Raw genomic sequence first — 23,915 nt, forward strand, 5'->3', positions numbered from 1 at the left:
CTTAAGACTTTTGAAAATAACAGTCATAACATGCACTAGAATAAAGCCATGTTAATACATTAGTGAATCCATGCGAAAGACTAAACATCCTGTTATTTGACAAAATTAATAATACATTGCATTGATACAGTCAGCCCCTTAGCAAAAATACCACAAACACCCATAGTGAAAAGAAAACAGACACAGGTACACACTCAGTGGAAAATCCAAGTACATCTCCGGAGAAAGCAGCTATAGCAAATATGAAAATGAATTGAATAATAAAGAGGTCAGTATGTACTTTGGCTTGCACATTCTCTGGCCCATTGGATTTTTCTTTAGAATCCTGTCCTCCCCCCCCCACCCCTGCCCATCCGCATCACCTTCTTTTGAACTGAACCTTTATCATTTGGCCCTGGATGTGCCTCTTCTGCCCTAGAGGCTGCTGGAGGGATCCTAACTGAACAAATTAACTAATGCTAGTTTCTTTAAAGAAGTCAAAAGATAGATTGAATTTAAGAATGAACTGCTCCCAATTTAGTTGAGTCTGAGTTGTCTTCCATTGTGTTAGTATATTTACAAAAGTTTGCTGTAGAAAAAGGGAAGAAGCTGATAATCCAGTCTGGGTTTTAACGCCTGGCAAGTAAAAGTTGGAGGCCTCCCATTTTGTTAAATCTGACCAAACATGGAAACAACAGGAAAAGATGGTTGAATCTGAGCACAGTTTTCTTAAAAGAATCACCATTTTTAAGTGTCAATATAAAGAAAAAAAATCCCTCAGGCTTCCACATAACATAATACCTTGGAAAGTCACACTTTCAAAATATTGCTGTATGATAACTTTACTGTATTATAGGCTTTTATGGGTATGAAATTTAATGTGGCAGTTACATGAAAGCATGCAAAGGATGTAGGGAAAAGAGAATATAGTCATCCAGTACTGTTGGGACCAAAGGACTCTGATCTAAACCAGCATTTTGTTTGATTTCTCTTTTCAGCACATGTCACAACCATAGAAAGGGAGCATACCCTACTTTATTCCTTGGCCATAGGGGGGCTAAGAGTACACAGGGGTGATGGAACTTTCAGGGAGCTGGACAGGGCTTTTCATCTTGTTAAAATCTGCATTTTGAAATGAGAGTCTATTTGGGGAAAAAGTGCCAACCTCAGAACTATACTAGTTCTGCTATAAATGCAAGAGAATGGAATCAACCAAGTCCTTAATATAGAAGGAAAAACAACTTGAATAATGGAACATCTCTCTGTTCTGGTATTGCATATGGAAAGTTCAGGAAGTAGCACATTGATGATACCAATAGTACCATGTAATGTTTTCCACTTTGGCTAATGATATATGCTCATAATCATAGGTAATGCTTAACCCCGATTATACCTTCAAGTTTCACACGGTGCAGATTCCATTCACTCAACAGATATTTACTGAGTGCTTATCACATGCCAGCTCATGTTCTGGCTCTACAGATAATGCAGTGAAAGCGTAGTGAAAATAAAAATCCCTTTTGTTATGGAGCTTACTTTCTAGTTGGGAGAAAGACAGTAATTTATACAAAGGAAACGCAATGTAGAGTGTTATAGATGATGGCATTATGGTGAAACATAAAGAAAGAAAGGGGTAGGATAACACCCCTTTCCTTTAAAAAGCACTAGGGAAGGCCTGAATGAGAAGTTGACATTTGAATGAATATCTGAAGCAAGCTCTTCAGATAGTAGTGGAAAGAAAGCTCCAGCATTGGGAAAGAGGAGTGGAGAGAAGGGAAATTAGTGATTTTGTTCATGTCTCTTCATACAGCATGAATTTGCTATCCCTGAGTACGTATGTATTTTTGCTTTCTTGCATCTGAGCTATGGGATTATGGACTCATTTTGTTTTCCTCTCCTCATTTGTCTATACTAAAGAACCTAACCGGTGGGATTTTCCTGTAACAAAATAGATACTGAAACTGAAATGTGCTGAGGCATTTAAGTTTCCTTGGAAAGCTGTTGCTACAGTTAAGATGTAACTCTGTGAGTTCAAAGGCCAGAAAGTTGAACCTGCCTGAGTTAATTGCACAGTGAATATGGTTGGTTCTTTGGCAGTCATGTCTGTCCTAAACAAAAGCCCTCAAGGTTAGTCCGTTATTCACTGGTGTGGGAGTTGTAGGGAAACTCCAGCAAAAAAGGAAGGTTTGACTCTAGTAGAAAGCCAAAAGCAGGCCTTAGTAGTGTTGCTGGGTGCAGATCTGAGAAAGAGAAATTTTTAGTAACAAACAATGAGGTTATTACAACATATAGATAATATTTTCCTTTGTCAGAATTTTAGTCTTTTGACTTACATACCAACAACTTGTATTTTTGCTTGAAATGGGAATGGAATTTGCTGGTGTTGACAAATGTCAGAGGAAAATGCTATTATGTAAGCTTAGTGAACTGTTAAGTTTTTGTATAACCTTTAGAAGAATTTTCTACAATGTGTACACATGTCTATAAGAGTTAATTTTCATTACACAAGTTGATTACCTGTGACTGGTTAAAATTTACAATATTACATCTGTGTCCCAAATCCCTTTAACCAGTCATCACCTTCTAGTCCCCCTTAGCTCCAGGAAGCAGTCCCTATGATCCTTTTGATATGTATTTTACAGACCTTTTCTGTGCATTTGCATTCATGTACTACGTGGATATGGTACTTATTTTAAAAATAGAAATGGTATTTATATATCTATATCTGTGCTTTGCTTTATTTTAACAACATGTCTTGGGAGATTTTTTTCTGTGCTGGAACATTAAGACCTACCTCTTACTTTTTGTTTGCTGCAGAGCAGTCCATAGTACAGTTATGCCATAATTAAGTCATTTTTTCCTGTTGGATATCTGGCTTGCGGCACACTTTTCTCAATTACAGCGATGCAGCAATGAACATATTTAGCCATGACTCCACAGTACACATGAACCAGTGATTGGGCAGCAGCTCTTGAAGTGTGGCTCCTAGATCAGCAGCTTCAGCATCACAAGGGAACTTGTTAAAGGCGCAAATTCTTAGCCTCTTCTCTAGACTTACTAACTCAGAAACTCTGAGAGTGGGGCTCATCAGTCTGTTGCATTAAGCCCTGTAGGTCATTCTGATGCCTGATAAAATTTGAGGGCCACTGGCAGGAATGTATATGTATCCATACACACATAGATGCCCACATGTACCTACACAGTGAGCTCTGCTATAACGCGACACACAAGTTCCTAAATGTCACTACGTTATGCAGAATTGTGCAATAAAAGCCACAGGTTTATGAGAAAAATGGAGTTAGGAACACAACAGTCAAAAACATGATCAATGATGCATGAAAACAAAAGCCGGGAGCCTAATAAAAATGATAGTACAGGGGCGCCTGGGTGGCCCAGTTGGTTAAGCCTCCTACTCTTGATTTCAGCTCAGGTCCTGATCTCAGGGCCCTGAGATTGAGCCGCACAGCAGGCGCTGGGCTCAGCAGGAAGTCTGCATCTCTCCCTCTGTCCCTCCCCCCGCTTGCACCATCGTCCGCGCATGCTTGCGTCTCCGTGTGTCTCTCTCTCTCTCTCTCTCTCTCTCCAAAAGTAGATCTTGAAAAAAACGATAGCACAGTCTTACAGGTGTTAAATGAGTAAATACATGAATACTACAGTAAATATGGCATTTTCCCCTGGAAAGACTTGAAGTTGGCCTGTGGAAGTGGGTGCTGGAGGAGCTCGTGAGTTAGTGTGTCGTGGTTGAAGGAGGGTGAGCTGAAGTTGGAAGGACGTTTGAGCACCAGGCGGGGGTGGCTGGGGCTTCTCACACACGCGGCGAGCTGAGGTGACTAAGTGGCCCGCGTTGGGATGTGTGAGTTCTGTGTATTCCCGTGTGGCTCAGTTCATTTGGTGCATTTCTTGCTTTCATCTAGCATTTCTGGAGGACAAAATCACACATAAGCAAATGTGAAATTGGGAGTTAGGCCCCAGTTTTTTCCCCAGTGTATCAGTCACCTTTGAGCAAATTTGCCTCTTCCAGGAAAGCGTTACAGCAGACCTGACTCAATGTACCTATGCATATGTTTATACATATGCTTTGCAGAAAAGGACCACATACATGACTGAATGCAGCTTTTTTGCTTAATATTTTTTTCCACTTAATATCTTTTGGGTTTTTTTTTTTTCTGTGTCAGCTCATAGTTATTTATTTTATAGAAGTGGCATTTAAAGCATTAAGAGGGGGTGCCTGGGTGGCTCAGTGGGTTGAGCCTCTGCCTTTGGCTCAGGTGATGATCTCAGAGTTCTGAGATTGGGTCCTGCATCGGCTCTCTGCTCAGCGGGGAGCCTGCTTCCTCCCTCTCTCTGCCTGCCGCTCTGTCTACTTGTGATCTCTGTCTGTGAAATAAATAAATGAAATCTTTAAATAAAAAAAGCATTAAGAGATGACTAAATTGGGGTGCCTGGGTGGCTCAGTGGGTTAGGCCGCTGCCTTCGGCTCAGGTCATGATCTCAGGGTCCTGGGATCGAGTCCTGCATCGGGCTCTCTGCTCAGCGGGGAGCCTGCTTCCTCTTCTCTCTCTCTCTGTCTGCCTCTCTGCCTACTTGTGATCTCTCTCTGTCAAATAAATAAATAAAATCTTAAAAAAAAAGAGAGATGACTAAATTGCTCATAAAAATGCTTGCAACAGTTTACGCTCACACCAGCATCCTTCCTACATCCTGGCCAGTATTACCCATTAGCAACTGACTAATTTTTGCCAGTCTAATAGTTACATTTTTTTCCTTCCTCTCCCTCCCTCTCTCTTCTCATGTGGATATCTCCATGTTTGCAGGCATCATGTGTCTGTATGTAATATGGATGCAAGCACATGGATGTGTGTACATACATACATTTACATTATGAGGATGCCTCCCATAAATATACTAATAGGAAAAGGAGCTTTAAGAAAAAGGCTTTAAAACTGTGAAACTTGGGCTACCTGGTGGGTCAGTGGGTTAAAGCCTCTGCCTTGGGCTCAGGTCATGATCCCAGGGTCCTGGGATCGAGCCCCACATGGGGCTCTCTCCTCAGTGGGGAGCCTGCTTCTCCCCTCTCTCTTCCTGCCTCTGCCTTCGTGTGCTCTCTGTCTGTCAAATGAATAAATAAAATCTTTAAAAAAAAAAGTGTGAAACTGGTGACACAGTGCTGAAATGGGGGGCGAAAAGAAATAAAATGGATTTGCAAAAAAAAAAAAAAAAAAAAAACCCACACAAAAAAGCCTGTCTGTTATTCTCTAAATAAACAGAGAATTTCCTGTTTATTTAATTATTTTTTTACTTCTACCTTTGTGAAATACAGCTTACCCACTTCCTGAGATAAGATACCGAGTTGGTGCTGTTGGGCTTTGATCTATCACTCTGTCGGCGAGGGGGGGGGGCGGCAGACACCTCCACATCTGCAGCTTATGCTGTGAAGCCATTCAGTTCAGCAACACAGCCGTAAGGGCGTCAGATTCTTGTGTTGATCAGTGGAGGGTTCCCTGGCCCCGACAGGCTGAGCAGATCCAGCTGCCCCGAGGCATGCGATGGCCAAGGCCTCCGAGTTGAGGGACCCCTGACAGCAAAAGCCACAGAAACGGAAGAGTGTGCAGGTGTCAGATGTCTTCCTGTAAAGAGGTTGGCAGTGGACAGAAGTGCTTCCAGCTGGGCACCACACCAAGCAGGAACGCCGTAATGACTTCATAATTAGATCCCATTGGTTCATGATCATTGTTCTTATTAGGAAATATCATTGCTTTTTGATGATGTATTATGTGAGATGAGACTTTCATATAAACACTGTGATTTGCATATATATGTAATATATATTTGCATATATTTCTCCAAGTTTGAATGACTTGCTACAAGTAATCACCAAAAAAGGATGGAATATTGATGTAAAGATGCAAAAAAAAATCTAAGGCAATTTTAAAATGATGAAGATAAATATGATGTTGCCCCTTCAAAGTCATGTGTTTTCCTCTATATGAAAGTAACAGGAAGAGAGAACTCCAGCTGGACCCACCTCTGTTTTTGCCATGAGCCTTTTGTCCCTTGAAATTTCAAACTGATATAAAGAAAATATAAAGAATGGGTATACGGAATTAACATTTCACTTCTAAACTAAGAACTTGCTTTCCCACCCTCGCTTCTTCTCCCAGTGTTGTGGTATCATCTCGTGGCTGGGGTGTAGACAGAATGTGGAGAGGAAGAGAGGGAAGAGAAAATATTTGAATCCTAAAAGAGTTTTCAGTCTCACTGGGGCTGGAGCAGTGGAGCAGGCGAGGACATTGAAGAACGCGCTGCTCACTTGTCTTCATCCTCGCTCGCTCTCTCGGGCTGTTGTGGCTTCTGTTACTATTTGCATTCCTGATTGCTAAGACTTGGGAATGCAGCTCTCAGGATCAGCCCAGGGTTAAAAAAATATTTCTCGGGGCGCCTGGGTGGCTCAGTTGGTTGGACGACTGCCTTCAGCTCAGGTCATGATCCCGGAGTCCCGGGATCGAGTCCCGCATCGGGCTCCCAGCATCATGGGGAGTCTGCTTCTCCCTCTGACCTTCTCATCGCTCATGTTCTCTCTCACTGTCTCTCTCTCAAATAAATAAATAAAAATCTTTAAAAAAAAAAAAAAAACAAACATTTCTCCTGCTCATCTGCACCAAGCCTGCTACTTAATTTGCAGGGCCCAGTGCTGGATGAAAATATGGGAGCCCCCTGTTCAGAGAGCCAGAAGGAGTGCAGTTGAAGGTGCTCAAGGATGCAGCTTTGTCCTGCCTTCCGTGGCCTCTCTTTCTCTAGACTTGTCAGGTTTTTTATTTGTTCTTTAATGTCATTGTTGAGTTGTAAGAAAAATCAACATTTTCAGCCATCAGCATAAGTTTACGGTTCATCTATATATTGTGCAATGTCAGTTTTAACCACTGAGCCACCCAGGCACCCGCAATGTCAGTTTTAAATGAAAACATAAGAGCTTTTAACTTGTGTGTGGAATCACCAAAATTTTACAGTTTGTATTTTGTAACCTATACATGCATAGGAATTTTGTTCTTACCAGGCCAGTGGGAACGCTGCCCAAAACTAACCCAGCGGCTTTGATGTTATTTCTTAATACGTGTACATTCTACTCACGTTCTCTGCCTCTGGTTTACTGATGAGTAATGGAGTAAGGGAGGACTGAAAGGAGAAGGAGCTGTGGGTTGTCCTGTCTTTCCTTTCCTTCTATGTAATTTTCAGTGTATGTGGTTGGCTAATACAGAGAAGTAGTAACTGAAGTAAGAAAGGATATGATAGGGTTCCTTGGTCATTCATGTTTCTTAGAATGCCACTGTCTCTTTTTTGGGTAATCAAATCCTGGTTCCAATGGAAATGGCCTCCAAGAGGCGCCATCTACTCAGTCCTAAATGTCACACGCTTTGCCTGTACTCACTTTGCCTCTCACTGGATTCCCACACATTGTGGGTCTAGTGGAGTTATGTGTTCATAGGAAGTCTGAAGAATGCTGCATGCAAGTGGGGCACCTGGGGGGGAGCCCCTTTGGCCACAGAGGTTGTGTATCCATGTAGCTGGCCCTTTCTATATGAGGGAAAGCTGCTGGACAGCCAGAAGCCTCCTGTACACACTGTATGAAGGAGTCCGGTTCACCGCAGGCTGGACAGTGTCAAGAGAGTATTCACGCAAAGTGGTTTCCTTGAAACTAATGTGATGCCCTTATTTCAAACGTTGAATTCATATCATTTTAGAAACAGTTGACTCTCTTACAGTGCTCCTAGCTCCATGAGGAGGACCTTTCAGATGGACATTTGAAACTTCCAGGCTAAAGCATGAACCAAGTCCTCGTCATCGAATCAATCTCTGTATCCCTTACGATTTTGCCTATCTTTCTCCCAGGGTTTCCAGCGGGAGAGCTCCAGAAGCCTTTTTTTTGGGGAACAGAATATCCTCGGTAAGTAAATGAGTGAAGAATCCAGTTTTTGACAAATAGGGGAGAACGTGCTGCTTTGGCAGAGAATAGAATATAAAGTCACAAAAAACAAAGCCAGTGATTGTTCATGCCCAAGAGGGGCATGGAACTCAGTGTGGGTCAGTCCCCCTTTTCATCATTTTAGGTACTTGTCTTCCTGGTCTTTCTCCGAGGGTGTATCTCTGGATAGGAGAGACAACTTCTACACATGGAGCTTTCATTTTTATGCATTTATTCACTTGTGCATGGACTCGTAGTGCAAATATTTAGACCTTAAAGGGTTGTTGGGATTTGAGTTGATGATAATGGGTCAAACACCATAGAAGAAATAATGTGAGAAGAGGAAAGGGAAGTGTGCATAGAATAGCAAAGATTTTAGTTTGGCTGGTCCAAGTAGTATATGAAGGGAAGTAGTGGAAAAGACATCTGGAAAATAAGTTTAATATTTGATATTGGAGGGCTCTGGGTGCCAGGTAAGGAGCCTGGACATTAACAAGCAATAGAAAATACTGACGTTTTTGAACAAGTAAAGAAAATCAGATTTGTCTTTTAAAATAAAACTTGGGTAGTGATGCAATAGGTCAAAAATGGACAGTCTCTGGAGTTTGAGATATTAAAGGTCATTAATACCAACAGATTGTAGACTTAAGTAATGCTGAATTTACATATATAGTGGGAATTCTGATAATATTCGTTGTTGGTAATAGCACCACTTTTATTATGTGTCTTTATTTGCTCTGGTGCTTTAGTACACAGAAAATTTAGTCTTGCTTTTAGACGTTTAGTGTCTTTTGTTTTGGTTTGGATAAGTGACAATTTAAATATTTTGTAGGTTAAAAAAACATATGGGATCACGTACCTATAAAAGTAAGAGAAATATGGTAGCAATATTTTGATTTGGACTCAAAACAGACCCTATGCAAGGACTTGAGTTTGAGGAGTTCTTATGGGAGATGACAGCACAAAACATCAGCAGGAGAGTGGAGACAGGAGGGAAGGAAGCCAATAAATTGTGTTGTGTGAGTTTTCTGTGGCTGCCATAATCACCACAAATTTAGTGGCTCAAAAAACAGGAATTTATTAGCTTATGGTTCTATAGGTCAGAAGTCCAACCTGTGTCTCACTGGGGTAAACACAAGATACCGGCACAGCTGCATTCCTTTCTGGAAGCTCTAGGGAAGAATCTGTTTCCTTGCCTTTTCTAGCTTCTAACGTTGGCCCACATTCCTTGGCTCTTTGTCCCTTCCTCCATCTTCCAAACTAGCAAAGTTGCATTTCTCTGACCATAGATCCATAGTCAGATTTCCTTCTGACTCTCCTTTTCTGTCTTCTCCTCCACTTGGAAGGACCCTCGTGATTATATTGGGTGCACCCAGATAATCCGGGATAATCTCCCTGTTTTAAGCCCAGCTGATTAGCAACTGTAATTCCCCTTTGCTATGCGATAACATCACAGATCATGGCTTCTGGGTATTAGCATGCAGACATCTTTTGGAGCCATTATTCTATCTACCACATCTGTGTTTCAGATCCAGTTATCACTGTGAGCAATTGGGGCTCAGTCTTGCTGGGGAACTGTAGAGCATGCTTTGGCATAATCCCACTTTAGGGGCAAGGTTGCTGGGGTGTTGATCATCCAGTTCCCCTTCCCTCATTGATCGGAGGGCTGTCACCTGCTGTATTAATTCTCTGGCATTCCCCATTCTCAGCCACAAGGGCTCTGGTAGCCAGAAAAAGTCCTCAGGCAACTAGTTTCAGGTGTTGGCAGTTGGAAGATGTGGGATTGGTGTGCTCAAAAATGCTGAGTACCAAGGGGACCAGGAGCAGGCATTAGTAAAGCTTACTTTAGGGAAGCACTCCATTAGCATAAATGAAAATTCTTGGTTTGCTTTAACCAAATCCCTTACTATCATCCCAGGCCTCAGCTTTATAGTTTCTTATTAGTGGTCAGGTATTTGGAATTGATTTTCCCCTATTATTCAAATTAAAAGCTTGCATTTATTTTTATAAAAATGAAGATCTAGGCTAAATATTCTCTAAGTTTCCTTCAAACTAAAAATGTCCTAGAACTCTTCGATTCTGCTTATCTTTAGCAATTCAACTGAGCTTCTGTGATTATGGTTATATACCTAGAGACTTGGAAAAACAGTCTGGTTAGGTTTTGAAGTTACTGATTCAGTGAATTTGTTTATTGGGTCCATGAGCACGATTTTCTAGTCTAAAAGTCAAAATCATAGAAACCTAGGAAATAACATTAGTGTCTCTGGGTTCAGCCTTATGCTGAGCCATATTTGATACTTTAGTGGGAGAGAGATTTGTGTTTTTTTCCTAAAGAGTTCTAGGTCCTCACTGAAGCCTTCCGTCCTCTATTATGATATCTGCTCAATGAATAATTATTAAGCATATTTTGGGTACTTGGCATTGGAAAGATGGAGATGCTGGAGATGTGGGAACCCTAGTCCAATCAGCTGGATTCCCATACATCTCTTTTGGATGGATAGCCTCCAGACCAGGAAGTGGGTATCCATTATGTTCACACTAGTCAGCTTAGTCCTTCCCTGAATTTGGGGTCTAATTCTGGGGACGTTAAAAAGCAAAATTGTTCCTAGAGTAAGGAATCAGGATTGTAAGTGGTCTAAGACAACATCCCAAAGTGTTTGTTCCCCGAAGTAGTAATAGAGGTAAGTCACCCTCCCTTTTGTTTTGAAGCATAAGAATTTCCAAGAAGACCTGTAAGAAAGAAACCTATTTAAATGTGTTTAACTCAGAGGTTCCTAAGCTCCCTCTTTACCTTTGTTTTGGGAAATGCTTCTCTAGAACTCAGGGCTGAAGAAAAAACAATTGAAAGAACTTGAGGACACTTGAAGGGGAGCCTTCTAAGTGTCTTCACATTTTTTTTTTTTTTTAAAAGATTTTATTTATTTATTTGACAGAGAGAGATCACAAGTAGACAGAGAGGCAGGCAGAGAGAGAGAGAGAGGAGGAAGCAGGCTCCCTGCTGAGCAAAGAGCCCGATGTGGGGCTCGATCCCAGGACCCTGAGATCACGACCTGAGCCGAAGGCAGCGGCTTAACCCACTGAGCCACCCAGGCGCCCCAATGTCTTCACATTTTTGAAGGAGAGTTAAGTCGGCAGACGATTTACTGTGTTCAGAGGGGCCAGGGGATATTCGGCTAGAGACTGTCCGAGACCAACAGATCGAAGACTTAGAAAAGAGATTATGGATCAGTGCTAGGGAGAGCTGTTTTATTTAGAACCCCCCTGAAGAGGGACCGGTCCCCATAGGAGCTCCCAGTTATTAGAAATCCCAGGAGAAGTCCCAAGACTACGGAAACGGGCTTTTGTGGAGGAGGTCCGTGCCTCTGCTGAGGAGTCAATGTAGATAACCTGAACGCCACTTTTGAATCAGAGATTTTGATTGAGTTTTTGATTCAGGCACAGAGTAGCCCTCACTTGGTGACAGTGTGAGATCACAGCTGCTGCAGACAGTGGCCTGGCTGTCCTCTGGTTGAGAGTAGAATCCAGGGCACATGTTAAACCCGTGGGGGTAGTAAGAACACGAGAGAAATCGAGGAGGTGGAAAAATGGTCATTTTTTTCTATTTCGTTTTTGGAAGGCTCAATTTTTCTCTGCAGCAGTCTTCTTGTTTCTGGCCAGCCAGTCCCATTTTAAAAGGCTTTTGAGTTTATTTATTTATTTTTATGGCATGCTCATCTAATAATGTCCATTGATGAAATGGAAGATGGGCCTTCAGCATTATGAAACATTATCATTGGAAGGCTCAGTCATATAAAATTACTCTTCCTTGTCTCCCCTCCAAAGGATCACGATTATGTGACTGAGAGTTGGAACTTACAGTGATTCAGTTATTTTCTGAATTCTTTATTACCCTCTGCAAATAGGATGTTCATCAGAGCAGCCCCTCTTACGGGACATTTATTGCAGTGCAGTTCCTATAAACTTCCAGTGTTCATCCCTTCAGCTCGCCGGTCACCAACATTGACCAGTGGTCATAGAGGCTGAGAGGCATGAAAAAAAAACCACAGTGTTACAGGCTGCATAGCGATAGCTCCTGCTGCAGAAACTAGCACTATGTAAAATTATAAGTTTGTCCCACACTGTCATGGGAGCTCCATGATTGAAATGCATAATTTTACTCTTATTTCCTTAATGAAGGTTTGCAATGATGTAAAAACAGTAGGAAGCGTTTTTTCAAATGCAAATTACCTTGCAGGGAAGAAATAACAAAGGAAAGAATTGCCACCGAGGGGAAAAATTAAATCTTAGAGCACTTCCTTGGGTATAGTTGAGACAAACAATTAGCATGTTAAGGATCATTATGTCCTGTAATAACATGTTGCTTCAAAAATTTTTGTTCTTTCCACTTATGGGTCCTTTCCATTTGCCGGGTGACTTTGATTTAGCTTGTCAGGAGCCAACTGCGAAATATTTTTAGCATAATTGCAAATCTCAGGAAGAATCCTCATAACGAGGATTTTAAATCGTCTTTAATCCTCATGCACATGTTAAATAACTAAAATAAGTTACATGTGGACCTGTCACTTGCGTGAAATGGTAAAGTTAATTAACCAATGAGTTAAATCACTGCTACTTTCTTAGTGTGTACTAGTTAGAGAATTTAGCAGTGATCAAGCACATAAGGGTATGGCCTTCTCGGAACTTGTAGTTGAGAGAGAACATTCCAGACCCCCACACACATCCAGAAGCCTCTTTGTGGATTTCTTCTTCTATCATTAATATGCGCTGTTTGAGTTACATATTGCTACCTAATAAGCAAGTGCTACCACACAACCACTATTGGCTCATGATTCTGCAGTGTCCAAATCTGTTTAAGGCTTCAAGATCCTTGCCATTCACTCGTGACCTTGTCTGTCTGTCACCGAAGAAGGGAACGTGACTCCCTTCTGAAAGCAGTGATCCCTTTTAATCTCTGCTCTGTTCCTTTTTTATGATTACATTTGGGAAACAACTTACCTTTTAAGTCTAGAGTGATTTTTCAACAAGTTCTCAGATTAAAAAAAAATAAATGGTATGTTTACTGCTGCCACTTTGGATGTTTATAGATATCAGCTAACTAGAGCAGAGATGCAGAATCATAGAAATCTTAGGGCTGGAAGGGACTTTAGAAATGATCTCTTTCATATCCCTAATATCATATAGGTCATAGCGACAGTGTTAGAATTTATTTTCTTTGCCCATTTCGGTGAGAAGGGTGTGTTTAGATTTTTTTTTTACAGTTTTGTGGGTATGGTTATGAAGTTGTTATTGTGGTTACTAGAAAACCGAGTATCTTGGCTTTCATTGAAAAAAAAAATCAAAGGATTATGCTCTGAGATTAATGCTTTTAATTTTCTTCAAATTATACATTTGTACTGCAGATCTCTGAGTTACGGAGCTATAGGAGTAATTGTTGGACATGAGTTTACACATGGATTTGATAATAATGGTAAGTGCTGGTTCATCATATGAGCTGCTGCTTTTATGATAATGTTGATTGTAAGGATGTTAATTGTTGCTATTATCTTTGCATAGTGGCATCATCATAGTCTGAAGATTATCCAAAGCAGTACGATTGCTGATTGAAAACTTTCCCCCATGTCTTGCTGTGATAGCTTGCCATAAATAAATAATTGTTCCCGTTGGTGACGGGATAACATGAAAGAAAGACCTTGTAATTTCAATGAAATTAGCTTTGCATTTAGATCAGGCTTGCTGTAGCTGCCATGATAGTTACAGGAATTGCTTCATAGCTTCTCCCCTTTGTCATTTCTTTATTAACCATCATGAGATGCTCTCTCTGGAGGTGTGAGCTCTGCTCCCAAGATGATTATATGTGCTGCCAAGTTAGGACTCTGGAGCTCAGCTGCCTGATCCCTTTATACTGTTGCAAGGATTATGCAAGGCTTAAGCTCTGTTTTTCTCTATGCTGGCATATATTCAGAATTTTGTTAGGAGGCTGTGCTTTCCTAATAATGTATAGTATAGAATAATGTGCTTTGTATCCTGATGATATTTAAGCACAAGAGCAGAGTGGGATATAAACTACCAACACCAGTGCCCTTTGGGAGTCCTCATCATTTTTGATGGGCACCCCTTTCTCCTTTACCATTGAGCATTGTTGGAAAGCCACAAGATATCTCTAAAATTTATGAATTAGCAGCAAATTACAATCAGGTGCATATCTGCACAATGATCTGCAGGCAGTTTCAAGGAGCTGGCTGGCACAAGGCAACATTGCATAGGCGGCCCTCTTTCTTCCGTGACTGTGGTGTCTGCAGCATCCTTTCCTGGATGCCTACCCCAGGGCCAGAGACTCCTGGTTCTTCTCCCTCTGGACAGTTCTTCTTGGGCTCCCACAAGCCCTTCCTGAATTACCTAGGGTCTCTGCACCTCTAATCTCGGCCTTCCCTATTAAAAATGTAACTTCCTTATTGTCATCTCAATCTCCAGAGCTACGCTTTCTGTCTTTGCGTGTTCACGTTATCTAAGAGGAGTGTCTTAGCTAAGAAACTTAATCGAGTAGTGATCTCTTGGTTCTGGGCCTTTCTTCCTGGGAAATTTATGTACAGTTGTCCCTCTGAATCTTTTGCAGGCCTTCTGGAGCCATTCTCAGAGGACATAATCTAATGACAGCAATTTCGCTCCGTAGCCAATACTTAGAACAGGTAGTTACATAGTTAATTCCGTGCCCAGTAACTGTTCAATGATTGATTGGATAGTGCATGGAGGACAGTGACTCCATATTCTCCCAGGGGTGGTGGTAGTAGCATCCATCCTTGACAAAGAGCTTTGGGTTATTCCAGTTAACACCTTTTCTTTGGGGCTGTCTTACAAGTCCAACGAAGAGTTCTTTCCATAATTAAATTTAAACCAGTAGTAATCTTGAGTATGGACAATAGTCCAGATCTACTCAAAACTTTTTTTGAAGGGTGTAGACAAATGAAGAGTGAGGCTATAACAAACAAACAAACAAAAAACCAAAAAAAAAAAAAAAACCCACAACCAAACCAGAAACCAAAAACCAAAACAAACAAATAAGCAAACAACCATGTATAGTTAATCATTTTTTCATTATGTTTTGGAGATTTCCATTCTTGTTCCAAGTTCTCTTTTTAGAGCAACCTGCCTTGTCAAAGCAGGACAGATGGGCCTTCCATGCACACTGATGGCTGTGGAATGATTCATAATAGAGGTTTTATGTGTCTCTCAGCTCCTGGCAACTTGGAGGAAACACGTTCCTATAGGGCTGAGTCAGGAGCTGTGGTCTCACGGTGTGAATGACTCACAAGGCTGTGCCTATGGATCTGTGTGAATGACTCACTGGGTTCTTCCTCTGGATCATTTGGAATTTCACTGGTAGTGACGCTCCAGCTCCCATCATGGGCTTTCTGAATGAAGCCATTTCATTTCATAATCCAGAGAACATTATGGGTCACATCAGGTGAAAACAAAGAATTCAAGACTGTTTCACGGTGTGCATGCCATAAATTGATGAATTTTATTTTTAAAATGTTCTTTGTTGCTCAGGAGGAAAGAACTTCCTCAAACCTCTTTATCAACCCCTCTTTTTACAATTAACATGTGACATTGGAGAGAAGGTGGGAGCTGCTCCCAGGCATGACCCTTGCTCCTGGGGACTGCTTTTTCAAGGCTTTTTGAATTGAGGGAAAGGGAGAATGAATAAATTAGTTTCCACAAATATTACACATTTCTTTAAGTTCTTATTTAAATTCTAGTTAGTTAACATACAGTATATTATTGATTTCTGATGTACACTGTAGGGATTCTACACTTCCGTACATCACCCGGCACTCATCAGGAGCAGTGCGCTCCTTCATCCCCATCACCCATCTTCTCCCCCACCTCCCCTCTGGTAGCCAGCAGCGTGTTCCCTAGAGTTAAGAGTCTGTTTCCTAGTTTGTCTCTTTTTTTTTTCCCTTTGCTCATTTGTTTTGTTTCTTAAATTCCACAAATGAGTGAAATCATATTTTTTTCTTTCTCTGACTTGTTTCACTTAGCATTATATTCTCTAGTTCCATCCCTGTTGTTGCAAATGGCAAGATTTCATTCTTTTTTATGGCTGAGTAATATTCCACTTTCTCTATAAACACCACTTTTTCTTTATCCATTCATCTGTTGATGGACATTTGGGCTGTTTCCATAATTTGGCTATTGTAGGTAATGCTGCTATAAACATTGGGGTGCATGTACCCCTTCAAATCAGTATTTTTGTATCCTTTGGATAAATACCCAGTAGTGTAATTGCTGGGTCATAGGGTAGTTCTACTTTTAGCTTTTTGAATACCCTCCATATTGTCTTCTACGGTGGCTGCACCAGTTTGCATTGCCACCAACAGTGCAGGAGGGCTCCTTTTTCTCCATATCCTCGCCAACACTTGTCATCTCTTATCTTTTTGGTACTAGCCATTCTGACAGATGTGAGGTGATACCTCATTGTAGTTTTGATTTGCATTTCCCTGATGAATGATATGGAGCATCTTTTCATATCCGTGTTGCCCATCTGTATGTTTTCTTTGGAAAAATAATGCAATCTCTATCAAAATACCACCAGCATTTTTCACAGAGCTAGAGCAGACAATCCTAAAATTCATATAGAACCACAAAAGACCCCAGATAGCCAAAGCAACCTTGAAAAAGAAAAACAAAGCACAAGGGCATCACAATTCCAGACTTCAAGCTATATTACAAAACTTTAGTCATCAAGACGGTATGGTTCTGACACTAACATAGATACATAGATCATTGGAACAGACTAGAAAACCCAGAAATGAGCCCACAAATACATGATCAATTAATCTTTGACAAAGCAGGCAAAAAAATAATCCAATGGAAAAAAGACAGTCTCTTCAACAAATGCTTCTGGGAAACTGGACAGCAACATGCAAGAGGATGAAAGTGTTCTTATACCACATACACAAATAAGTTGAAAATGGATGAATGAATGACCTAAATGTGAGGCCTAAAACCATAAAAACCCTAGAAGAGAACATAGGTGGTACAAATATCTTTTAACTTTCCTTTTTGTTAGGTAGAAAATATGATAAAAATGGAAACCTGGATCCTTGGTGGTCTACTGACTCAGAAGAAAAGTTTAAAGAAAAAACAAAGTGCATGGTTAACCAATATAGCAACTACTATTGGAAGAAAGCTGGCTTAAATGTAAGTACAACTATGGTGTTTTGAGGTTATTTTTTCTCTTTTGGACATTACTGGCTTTAGACCATTGGTTCTCAGTGTGTGGTTCCCAGGACAACAGCATCAGCCTCTTCTGGAAACTTGTTAGAGATGCAAATTGAGTCTTAGTTCAGACCTCTTGACCCAGAATTCTGGAGGGAGGTGGGCACTGGTCTTCTGGTGTTTGTCTTTTCCCAAGCCCTCAGGTGACTCTGAATAAACCTCAAGTTTGAGACTCACAGGCCTAAACATGAGTTTGTTTTCCTAGATTTAGATAAATGTAGAAAATCTTGTAGCAAACACACCATACAATTCTTATGAATCTACACTCCATATCATTTTTAAAAATTTCCTTCCAAATTATTATTTAATTCATTGAAATAAATCTCATTATTTTGAATTAATGACTCTGAATTGGTTAAGAGATCTTAGTTATAGAATTTTGAACAAAAGAAATGTACTTCTAAAGCATTTATTGTCTATTATACGTACATAATACATGTCCATGAAGGCAAGAAAGAAGTCTTATAGTTGTCGTTCATGTGCATCAGATTTTCTTTCTTTCTTGTCTTCACCCCTTCTGCTCTCATCACTCTTCTCTTCCCTGCCTGTCATTCATCTTAATCACCCTGGTACACTATTTCACATACTCGCGAAGAGATGGACACACACCACAGGCCCCTTTATTGCATGGTTTTCATGCAATAGAAGTCCATAGTGGGAACGTAATCTAACATATTCACCTAACCTCTTATTGAGATAGGTCACACTTTGTCTCCAGCTCTTTTCCCACAGTAAATGCTGCTGTAACAAAACCTCTCATTGTGTACATATCCTTTTTATCCATCTAGGGTAGATTCCTACTGTCACCAAGAAGTTATAATATTCATAGTCCCACCAGTGGTATATGAAAGAGCATTTCTCTCTTCAGTTATTTTCTCACCAATGTATCAGAACTTTTTAAAGATATTACAGGTGTTAGAAATTTGTCATTCCCATTACAGAATTTTCTCCCAAATATATTACGCACCCATTAGATGGGTGGCATCTTTTGACATACAAAAATTAAACATTGCTATAGATCCAAAGATACCTATTTCTCTTAAAAAATAGGGGTGCCTAGGTGGCTCAGTGGGTTAAGCGTCTGTCTTTGGCTCAGCTCACGATCCTGGAACTCCAGGATTGAGCCCCATATCCCCATATCAGGCTTTGTGCTCAACAGAGAGTCTGCTTCTCCGCTTCTTTCCCTCACCCTGCTCAAGCTCTTTCTCTCTCACTCTCTCACATCAATAAATTAAAAAAACTTTAAAAAATAGTTTCTGCATTTCCACCCTATAACATATATATATATAATCTCTTGGCTTTTCTGGGAAGGTTTCTTTGGTTTTTTAATTTTATATTTAAATCTTCATGCATGTGAAACTTAACTTTTTTGTGGAGTTTTCTTTTTTATAGATTTTATTTATTTATTTGAAACAGAGAAAGAGAACACCAGCCGGGAGGAGAGGCAGAGGGAGAAGGAGAAGCAGAATCCTCATTGAGCGGGGAGTGTGACCTGGGGCTTGATCCCAGAACCCTGGGATCATGTCCAGAGCTAAAGGCAGATACTTATGACTGAGCCACCCAGGCGCCCCATTTTTATGGAGTTTAATATGAGAATTCTTTTCTCATAGAAAGGATAGTCAGTTGATCCAGTATCATTGATTAAAAGATATTTTTTTCTCACTGAATTGAGTATTTGTCAAATTTTAGATTCTCCTATATATTGACATCAATTTTTGGATTAGCTATTCTGTTCTGCTGGTATGCATGTTCAGTTCTACACCAAGGTCTTATTACCATGGCTATATGGATTATTCTGGTATCTGTCAATACAAGGTCTCCCTCACTGCTCTTTTATGTGCTTGGCCATTCTCAGGCAAATATACTTCTGTATATGTTCCAAGATCATGTTACCCATTCTCACCCTGTTCCCCAAAGAAAATCCCATTGGGATTCTAAGTTAAATCATACTCAGAGGATGGAATTGATATTTTTTGTAATATAGTCTTCTTGTTCAAGAACATGGTATGCCTTTCTATCTGCTTGATACCTGTTTTAAGTTTTCCAATACAACTCTACAGTTTTCTGTATATACTTTATCTCCTCCACATTGTTCTTACTTCTTTTTCGTTTTCCTTATTTTGCTGGTTTGGTCAGGTTTTCATGCCCTCTCCGTACTATTAACTTTTTCATGTACTTTTTAATTGCATTTTCTGCTCCTGCTTTCATAATTATAAAAATGGGTTTCTCTTGTTGTATTTGACAGTAAGAGACTAGTAATGAAGAATTGTTGGTAGGGTATGGATCTGTAGGAAACCCTTACTAATCTAAAATATAGATGCACACACTGTATGCTCCTACACTGTACAGTCAAGGGGACAGCCCATAACAGAAGCAAGAGAACACACAAAACTGTCTTGGTCCTCCTGGTTCTTCAGCCATGTTCAGCACCAGGAATGCCATTCCTTGTCCAGGCAATGGAACCAGAGGCTGTATCCTTGAATAGTATCTCTAGCTCTTTCATCACTGTTCTGGGAAGCCATTTATTTCTCTGCCCATATATTTCTTTAATATCTACAATTAAGTCATGAGAAGATATGAAATGGGTGCCCCGTTTATCTATATTCAATGTAGAGGTTGTCACATTATGAAAATCCATCTAGATTATATGTTGCTTCAGGAAGAGATTAGGGGAGGGGTTCTAGAGTCAGATAGAGGTTCAAATCTTGACTCAACCAGTTACAAGTTTTGTGAACATGGGAAAGTTCCTAGACATTCCTGACTCTGAGAGTCTTCATCTCTGAAATGGGTCAGTGTTTTGGAACTCACTCATTTGTAAGAAGTAAATGACAGAGACTATGTAAAACACCAGCATCATGCCTGACGTGCAGTAAGTGCTAAGTAAATTGTAGCTGATATTACTACTACTTTGCAACATACTCATAGGTACTCCATCCTAGGAGAAAACAAAGGCAAAGATTTGGGGGCTGAAAACCAAACAAAGAAGAATAGAAGAGCAGTTTCTTTCGATGAAGGGAATACATATTTCCTGATGATTGTTACCGCAGGCTTGGGTGCTATACTTTTTGCCTACCTAAAACAAAGTTAATCCTCATACTGGTCCCAAGAGGTATACATATTGCTAGCCTGTTTGACATGTAAGAAAACCAAGACTCAAAGAGATAAAAACCCACAGTAGAACCTAGATTAGAATTTAGATTGGTGTGATTTCAAGATCCATATTCTGGGGGCACCTGGGTGGCTCAGTGGGTTAAAGCCTCTGCCTTCGGCTCAGGTCATGATCCCAGGGTCCTGGGATCGAGCCCCGCATCGGGCTCTCTGCTCAGCGAGGAGCCTGCTTCCTCCTCTCTCTCTCTCTGCCGCCTGCCTTCCTTGCCTACTTGTGATCACTGTCTGTCAAATAAATAAATAAAATCTTTTAAAAAATCCATGTTCTGTTTTTTTTTTAAAGATTTTATTTATTTATTTGCCAGAGAGAGAGAAAGAGAGAAAGCAAGCACAGGCAGGGGGAGTGGCAGGCAGAGGGAGAAGCAGGCTCCCCTCTGAGCAGGGAGCCCGATGGGGGGCTTGATCCCAGGACCCTGGGATCATGACCTGAGCTGAAGGCAGATACTTAACTGACTGAGCTACCCCCGCACCCCCGAAGATCCATATTCTTGCCCCCTATATCATGCTATCGTTCTCTTCTTTTACGTTTATTTTAGTCCTGGTTGGTGTATTGGTGGGAGGACTATTCTACAGCATCCATATGGGCTAAAATGTCAGATACTGAGAGTGAATTCTGGCAAATGTGTACCTCTGTCACAAGGACCATAGAAAGGGGACGCCTGTGTCAGCATCCATCCATTCAGCCATCAGGAAACAGTTTCAGTTTCATTCGCAGAGAAGAAAGGTTGACTTTCTTTGTGGATATAAGATTCTGTGCTTTATTTTCTGGCTCCATTCATGGACGCCGGTCCCCTGTGCCTGAATCCTTGGCAGTGAACTGGAGAGGGCTCCAGCAGAGTGCCACAGAAGAAGACCATGAGCAGCTCGTGGGGCTTGGAGGCAAACCTATGACTATATGGTCTACTGAGGTGGTCTAGAGTGGGAGGAGCCAAAGGGGGAGGGCTACTCCCCAGACCTCCGATTTTGATAAAGCTTAGAGGAAGGAGATTAAATTCCAGTGTGAGTAGATGTGTAAACAGAAGCGCCAGAATCAAGAGCAGTTGCGACATGACAAGAGAGCATATTATGAAGCAAAGACTCTGGAAACAAACTGCTTGGGTTTAAATCTGTGTGAAATGTGGGCAGTTCCTTTAATCCCTGGAGTTCACTGGAAGCAAAGCCCAGGAAGGGATTTCGTAGGTAAGTGACTTATTTAGGAGGTAGTTTCAGGATAAACCTGTAAGATGGTGGTTGATTTCAAGAGAAACCTATAAGAGAAAACATGTTGCTTTCAGGAGTTTAGCCTCAGCCTGATCCCATAGAAGGTTCTGGAGCCTGAATCACACCACAGAAATTGTTCAGCCTGGGGTAAGGGGCTAGGCAGTTCTCAGTGCACATCAGTTAGTTCTTGAGAAGTAGGGGATCACCTGCCAGGAATCTTCAGGTGAGACGACTCTGCTAAGCTAAGGTTAACCTTCTCCAGCTAGGAGCAGTTGTAGGAATGGGTGTGTAGTCCTGGTGGAAATGGGGATCTGCTGCGACACCAAAGACTTGTGCTACACGCCCTGAGCTCTTCTTTCCCCATGTGTTAAGCAAGGTGGTGGTAACAGCACTTACGATGGAGGATTGTCGTAAAAGAAAGAATGTATGTCAGAGCAGGAGGGGAACTTCGGGGGACCGAAGCTAGGAGGGTCCTGGGTGATTACAGAAATAAATGTTATCTGAAGAGTTGTTTTTATCCATTGTGACTGCTTGATACCTGGGTGACTGGCCTAGCTTAAAAGTAAAGAGTGCGTAGGATTCACGGCTTTAAAGTTGAGAGCGGGGTGTGTACGTTTCCTGTTGCTGCCATCACAGATCACCACACACTTAATGGCCTGAAAGAACACAAACCCTGTCCCGCAGCTCTGTATGTCCCACTCGGGTCTCAGTGGGCTTACGCTGAGGTGTAAGCAGAGCTGCTTTTCTTTCTAGCTGCTCTGGGAAGAATCTGTCGCCTTGTGGTTTCTCACTCTTAGAGGCTGGCCACATTCCTTGGCTCCTGGCCCCTTCTTTCCTCAGAGCCAGCAGTGGCTGGTCACAGCTCACATTGGATCACTCTGACACACTCTCCTGACCCCCTTTTCCTCTGCTTACAAGGACCCTTCTAGTTACACTGCTCTTGCCTGGGTAATGCAGGCTAATGTCTCAGGATCCTTTATATAATCATAGTCTAAAAGTTCTTTTGCCACGTAAGGTAACATTTGCACAGGTTCCAGGAATTTAGGACATAGACACCTTGGGTGGATGGGTGGGAGGTATTATTTTGCCCCTTAGGCAGGGATTGACAGGCTTTGTCTGCAAAGAGTAATTATGGTAAATAAGCATGGTTTTGCAGGCCACAGGTCTCGATGGCTACTTAGCTCTGCTGCTGTAGCAGGAGCATGGTTGCGACGGTACGTCCACGACTGGGCATGGCTGTACGCGAATAAACTTTGAATTATGCACACTGAATTTGAACTTGGTGTCATTTTCACATGCCACAAAATATTCTCCTTCTTTCGCATTCTCCCCACACCCCACCCATTGAGCCACGTGAAGTCTGATTTCACTTTGTAGCCTACATAGAAGAAAGGGGCAGGTTGGATTCTGGCTTGTGGGCTGTATTGGTTTAGAACGCTTTTTTGTCCTGTCCTGCGTAGGGATTTCAGAAACCGTCTTCAAAGGTGTGGAGGAAGTTTTTCACCACGCTTGGCCGGTTATCCTGCACATTGCAAACCTTGACCTTGTGGCCTGGGCTACTTCTGTTTGATCCCCGCCCCCTCCCCCACCCATGAGAACTACCCTCCCTTTAATTTTTCATGGACGTAGCTGAGGTAAAATGGCGATGGTTCATGAAGTTTTGTTCCTGTGTGGATCGTAAATGTTTGGAAACACAAAGCACACCGAAAAGAATACTCGAATGATATGAATGAATCAGAGAAAGTCGTCTGTATTGACATTTCTACTTTTACTCCATTAAGCCAGAGCCACTCAGAATATTGTTAACATTTTATTGGAGTTGGCTCAATTGGTGAGAATACAGAGGTGGGTGAGAAAGAAACGTGTAGCATAATAAAATAGAAATTATTGTATTCAGAAGCACCTTGCTGGAGTTAGTTTGCCATCTCACAATATATTATGACTACCTGTGATTTAGTCCATGTAATTTTCTCTTTAAAATATGGTACTCTCCCTAGCTATCACATTTATGCCTCTTGCTGAATGATAGTTGGCTGAGAAACACTCTTTTTTCTTTTTCTTTGTTAGGTGAAGGGGAAGAGGACCCTGGGAGAAAATATTGCTGATAATGGAGGTCTGCGGGAAGCTTTTAGGGTACGCACTGCAACATTTGCTGTGATTTTTAAAATTAAACTATTGAGTGCCATGTGAGTGTCCCTCAATTTACACTACAGACATATTCTTGAGGAATTAGATTTCTGTCAATTCTGTGAATTTCTGTAAATAGAATTATATTTCCACATCAATGCTGTCCTGCTTTATTATGTGAATAGAGCTGCATTTCTTTTTT

At 41.2% G+C, this 23,915-nt stretch overlaps 1 protein-coding gene across 2 annotated transcripts in view; it reads left to right on the top strand.

Moving 5' to 3' along the window:
• The window catches only part of PHEX (phosphate regulating endopeptidase X-linked), a 211,781-nt gene that overhangs the window by 176,201 nt on the left and 11,665 nt on the right, over positions 1 to 23,915 (top strand). For both annotated transcript variants that reach the window (XM_059157512.1, XM_059157511.1), the window contains exons 16-19: positions 7,867 to 7,921; positions 13,339 to 13,406; positions 17,010 to 17,140; positions 23,654 to 23,719. In XM_059157512.1, coding sequence (XP_059013495.1) covers positions 7,867 to 7,921; positions 13,339 to 13,406; positions 17,010 to 17,140; positions 23,654 to 23,719 — 320 coding nt within the window. The remainder of the gene's footprint in view (positions 1 to 7,866; positions 7,922 to 13,338; positions 13,407 to 17,009; positions 17,141 to 23,653; positions 23,720 to 23,915) is intronic.

The sequence above is a fragment of the Mustela lutreola genome, chromosome X (assembly GCF_030435805.1).
Source record: "Mustela lutreola isolate mMusLut2 chromosome X, mMusLut2.pri, whole genome shotgun sequence".
NCBI lineage: Eukaryota > Metazoa > Chordata > Mammalia > Carnivora > Mustelidae > Mustela > Mustela lutreola.